The sequence below is a fragment of the Leptosomus discolor genome, unplaced genomic scaffold, assembly GCF_034619465.1.
Source record: "Leptosomus discolor isolate bLepDis1 unplaced genomic scaffold, bLepDis1.hap2 HAP2_SCAFFOLD_170, whole genome shotgun sequence".
Classification (NCBI taxonomy): domain Eukaryota; kingdom Metazoa; phylum Chordata; class Aves; order Leptosomiformes; family Leptosomidae; genus Leptosomus; species Leptosomus discolor.
The window spans coordinates 82237-87145 of NW_028237848.1; the positions used below are offsets into that span (position 1 = coordinate 82237).

The 4909-nt window shown below is 74.2% G+C and overlaps 1 protein-coding gene across 1 annotated transcript; it reads left to right on the forward strand.

The window, feature by feature from the left end:
* Nucleotides 1-238: 238 nt before the first annotated feature.
* AOC1 (amine oxidase copper containing 1) lies at nucleotides 239-3541 on the forward strand. The gene is made up of 4 exons (XM_086481173.1): nucleotides 239-1799; nucleotides 2069-2357; nucleotides 2936-3068; nucleotides 3227-3541. The coding sequence occupies exons 1-4, from the start codon at nucleotides 239-241 to the stop codon at nucleotides 3539-3541; spliced, it is 2298 nt and encodes a 765-aa protein (XP_086337299.1).
* Nucleotides 3542-4909: the final 1368 nt, after the last annotated feature.

Sequence of the window (4909 nt, forward strand, 5' to 3'; positions counted from 1 at the left end):
GCGGCGTTGCACAGCAGGACGGGGCGGCCTTTGCCACCATCGCCATCCCACGGCACGCCCGTGCCGTGTTTTGCCAGGGTGCCGGCTCTGCCACCGGCTGCCGGTGGGGAAGGCCCGTGGGCCGAGCGCCAGGTCAGCACCGACGGCCGCGGCGCAGAGCGGGGACGGGCGATGCCCCGTCCCGGGGGACAGCGGTGGTCACGGCCGACCGCCCCCTCTGCCCCCAGGTCCCCCGAGGATGTGGCTGCTCCGGCTCGCCTGGGCACTGGCCGCGCTGGGCGTCGTGGCTGGCTCCGGCCCCAGCCCCGGCCCCGGCCCCACCGCACCGCCGCCGGACGCGGCCTCCATCTTCGCCGACCTGTCCCCGGCGGAGCTGCGGGCCGTGCGGACCTTCCTGATGAGCCGCCCGGAGCTGGGGCTGGCCCCGAGCCGCGGGGAGCCCCTGGCCAAAAACACCCTCTTCCTGGTGGAGCTGCTGCCCCCCACGAAGCGCCTGGCCCTGCGCTACCTGGACCAGGGTGGCCCCCGGCCCCAGCGCCAGGCTCGCGCCGTCGTCTTCTTCGGGGCCCAGGCGGAGCCCAACGTCACCGAATTCGCCGTGGGGCCCCTGCCGCGGCCCAGCTCGTACCGGGCGCTGCGGTTCAAGGGGGGCCGCGCCATCCCCTTCGCCGCCCGGCCCATGACCCAGCTGGAGTACGAGCTGCTGCACCGCACGCTGGTGGAGGCGATGGAGCCGCTCGACCGGCTGCTCCGCGACGCCACCGGCTTCTGGTTCCGCAACTGCTCCCGGCGCTGCCTGACCTTCTCGGACATCGCGCCGCGGGGGCTGGCGTCCGGTGAACGCCGGAGCTGGCTGGTGCTGCAGCGCTTCGTGGAGGGCTTCTTCCTGCACCCGGTGGGGCTGGAGGTGCTGGTGGACCACCGCGACCCCGACCCGCGGCGCTGGGCGGTGCGGCGGCTCTGGTACAACGGGCGGTACTTCTCCAGCCCGCGGGAGCTGGCCGAGCACTACGAGCGGGGGACGCTGGCGGTGGCGCGCCTGCCCGAGCCCCCCGCCCGGCAGCTCTTCTCCAGCTACGAGCCCCGCGGGCGCTTCGCCACCGACACCCCCACCGAGGTGCACGGGGCCAAGGTGTGCGAGCCCCAGGGCCGGCGGTACCGGCTGCGCGGCAACCGGCTGGAGTACGGGGGCTGGAGCCTGGCCTTCCGCCTGCGCTCCTCCGCCGGCCTCCAGCTCTTCGACCTGCGCTTCAACGGCGAGCGCCTGGCCTTCGAGGTGAGCGTGCAGGAGGCCGTCGCCTTCTACGGCGGCCACACGCCGGCCGCCATGCAGACCAAGTACATGGACGCCGGCTGGGGCATGGGCTCCGTCACCCACGAGCTGGCCCCCGGCATCGACTGCCCGGAGGCGGCCACCTACCTGGACGCCCACCACCTCTACGACGCCGACGGGCCGGTGCGCTTCCCCCGCGCCATCTGCGTCTTCGAGCTGCCCACCGGCGTCCCGCTCCGCCGCCACTTCGACAGCGACTTCCAGGGGGGGTTCCACTTCTACGCCGGGCTGGAGGGGCGGGCGCTGGTCCTGCGCACCACCTCCACCGTCTACAACTACGACTACATCTGGGATTTCCTCCTCTACCCCAACGGCGTGATGGAGGCCAAGGTCCACGCCACCGGCTACATCCACGCCACCTTCTACACGCCGCAGGGCCGGCGCTACGGCAGCCGCGTCCACAGCCACGTCCTGGGCAACCTCCACACCCACCTGGTGCACTACAAGGTGGACCTGGACATCGCAGGTGCAGCCCCCCCCCGCCGCCGGCTCCGGGAGGGCGCTGGGAGGGGACACCGGACCCCACGAGGGGGGTTCCAGGGGCCGGGAGCCCCGTTCCCCAGGGGAGCACCGACATCTGGGCGCCACCCGGACCCCCTAAAGACGACACCCCCCCCCCCCCCCCGAGCGGCCCCACTGTGGGGTCCCAGCTCTGTGCCCCAGCCAAGGGGCTGCCGGGGGGGCTGCCGGTGCGCCGCGGGGCCCCACGGCCGCTCACGGCCTCTCTCCTTGCAGGCGCCGGCAACAGCTTCGAGACGCTGGACCTGCGCTTCGAGAACATCTCCAACCCCTGGAGCCCGGGCGCCCACGTGGTGCAGCCCTGGCTGCACCGGCAGCCGCGCCGCAGCGAGCGCCAGGCCGCCTTCCCCTTCGGCAAGGCGCTGCCGCGCTACCTGCTCTTCTACAACCCGCGCCGGCGCAACCGCTGGGGCCACCCGCGCAGCTACCGCATCCAGCACAGCTCCCACGCCGGGCGGGTGCTGCCGCGCGGCTGGCAGGAGGAGAAGGGCGTCTCCTGGGGCAGGTGGGGGCGGGCGGGGGTCCCCGCAGCGCGAGGACGTGGCTCCTGCCGGCCCCGGTGGGCTCCGGCGCGGCCAGCCCCACTGGCCGCGTGCTGAGCCCCGTGGTTGTGGCACGGGGGCCTTTCCCTGGTGGCCCCTTGTGCCCTCGGCTCCCCATCCCCACCAGCCTCCCCGTGGGCTGAGCCGGTCACGGTCGTGGATGGCGCCATCCCCGGCTGCCAGGCGACCCCCAGAGAGCCCACCCCGGTCCCACCGTGGCACCCCGGAGCGGGCGGTGGCATCCGCCCAAGGGGCGCTGGGGTCCCCACCGTGAGCACCCCAGCTGAGGGGGACCCTGGCACAGCGGGGATGCGGCCGGTGGCCTCACCAGTGCAAACCACCCTGCACCAACACCCCCGGCACTGGGGAGCCCTCTGGGACTCCTCACCTCCTGCCAGCCCCCATGTCCCCTCTGTGCCACTGGGGGAGCCCGGGCAGGGGTGGGAGACGGGTCCTCCCCCCCCCGGCCCTGGCACCCACGCGTGTGGGACTGCTCCCCAGCCCCGGTGACGGGCCTGATCCTGCCCCCCGTCCCCCGCAGGTATCACCTGGCCGTGACGCGGCACCACGAGAACGAGCCCACGAGCAGCAGCATCTACGCCCAGAACGACCCCTGGGAGCCCCTGGTCAGCTTCGAGGGCTTCCTCCGCAACAACGAGAGCATCGAGGACCAGGTGACAGCCCGGGGACGCGGGGACAGAGCTGGCGGGGGGCACGGCAGCCTGGGCATCGCAGCCGGGGGGGCTGGCGGGACCCCTCGGTGCTCACGGTGGGCGGGGGGGGGTCTGCCGTGCCGCGTCTCCCGGTGACATCCGCGGACGCCTCCGCGCAGGACCTGGTGGCCTGGGTGACCGTCGGCTTCCTGCACGTCCCGCACGCCGAGGACATCCCCAACACGGCCACCCCCGGCAACGCCGTCGGCTTCTTCCTGCGCCCCTTCAACTTCTTCGACGAGGACCCCTCGGTGGCCTCGCGCAGCCCCGTCATCGTCCGCCCGCTGGACCCCCCGACCTTCTCCCGCCTGGAGATCCAGCGCTGGACCCCCGCCAGCCCCGGCCCCTGCGTCGCCCCGGAGCCCTTCACCTACAACGGCACCTACCGCCAGGAGGGTCCTGCCCTGGCGCTGCCGGGGGTCCCCGCGCCCTGAGCCGCGCAGGATGGGGACACCGAGGCGCGGGCCGTGCCGCGTGCCGCGCCGCGCCGTGTGCCGGGCTCAGTAAAGGTGATGCCACCACCTCAAAGGCGATGCCACCACCTCCGGCCCCGTCACTGCCTGGGCCGTGTGGCAGCCCTGGCACCGCCGTGGGCACCGCGGCCGGCACGGGGAGCGCCCTGCCCGGCCCAGCGCCAATATTTCATCACGCCGACATTTAATTCCGCCGTCGCTCGACGCTGCTCCCCCTGTCGCACCCCTTCCCCCGGCCTTGCACCCCCCCGGCCCACGGGCGATGGGTGCCCGTGTCGCCCCTCGCGCCCTGTCCCTTCCCTCCCGTGGGCACCGTCCCGGGACCTGCCGTGGTGGCACCGCTCTGCCGTGGTGGCACCGCTCTCCCGCCGCGCAGCCGCACACAGAGCCGGGGTGTCTGTCCGGTTTATTGGGGGGGCGGGGGGGGGGGGGGCAGGGGGCGGGGGGCACCTACCGCGGAAGGCGACATGCAGGGCGGTGGGAAACGGCCGGGCGGGCGCAGGCGGCACCCGGCTACGGGACGACGGCACGAACACGGCACACGCTACCAGGGGCCCGTGGGCGAGCGGCTGGGTGGGCTGGAGCCCCCTGCGCCCCCCAATCCCCCCCCCCGGCTCTGCCCGCACACCCCCCCGACCCCCCCCGCCGGGGCGTCCCCCTCCCTGTGCGTGGGGTGGCGGTGCTGGGGAGGGGGGGCTGCGCCCCCCTGCCCTGTGCCACCAGCTGTGCGGGGGGGAGCACCCAGGGGCTGGGATGGGGGAAACTGGGGGGGGGGCGAGCGGCTGGGGAGGGGGGCAGGCAGCAGGCGTGGGGAGGGGGCCGCTCCCCCCGGACACACAGCGCTGCCCCGCGGGCACACGGACGCGCCTGGCCACCCCCGGCCACGACACGGACGGGGACGCGGCTGGGGGGGGGGTGTGTGTGTGGGGGGGGTGTTCCACGCACCCACCGTGTACCCCCACCCCGCGGCTCAGCGCACACGGGTGGGCACACGCACACACACGCGTGCCAGGGCGGGCGGGAAGCACGGCTGGGGCGAACGTACAGACACACGCACACGTACAGACGCACGGACACGTACAGACACACGCACAGACACACGGACACGTACAGACACACGGACACGTACAGACACACGCACAGACACACACACACGTACAGACACACGGACACGTACAGACATGCGGTCACCCCTGTCCCGAGGGCCGCACGCGGGTCCCCCTCCGCACGAACCCTGCGACACGCGCGGCATCCTGGGGCGCTGGACACGAGTACACGCAGACACACGTGCACACACACACCGCACACACACGTACACACAATGTGCAC

Excerpts from the sequence above, each read along its gene's own strand:
- AOC1 (XM_086481173.1), top strand. The coding sequence starts at position 239 with ATGTGGCTGCTCCGGCTCGCCTGGGCACTGGCCGCGCTGGGCGTCGTG. Across the intron at positions 1,800-2,068 it reads GGTGGACCTGGACATCGCAG|GCGCCGGCAACAGCTTCGAG; the intron begins GTGCAGCCCCCC and ends CTCTCCTTGCAG. Across the intron at positions 3,069-3,226 it reads ACGAGAGCATCGAGGACCAG|GACCTGGTGGCCTGGGTGAC; the intron begins GTGACAGCCCGG and ends GCCTCCGCGCAG.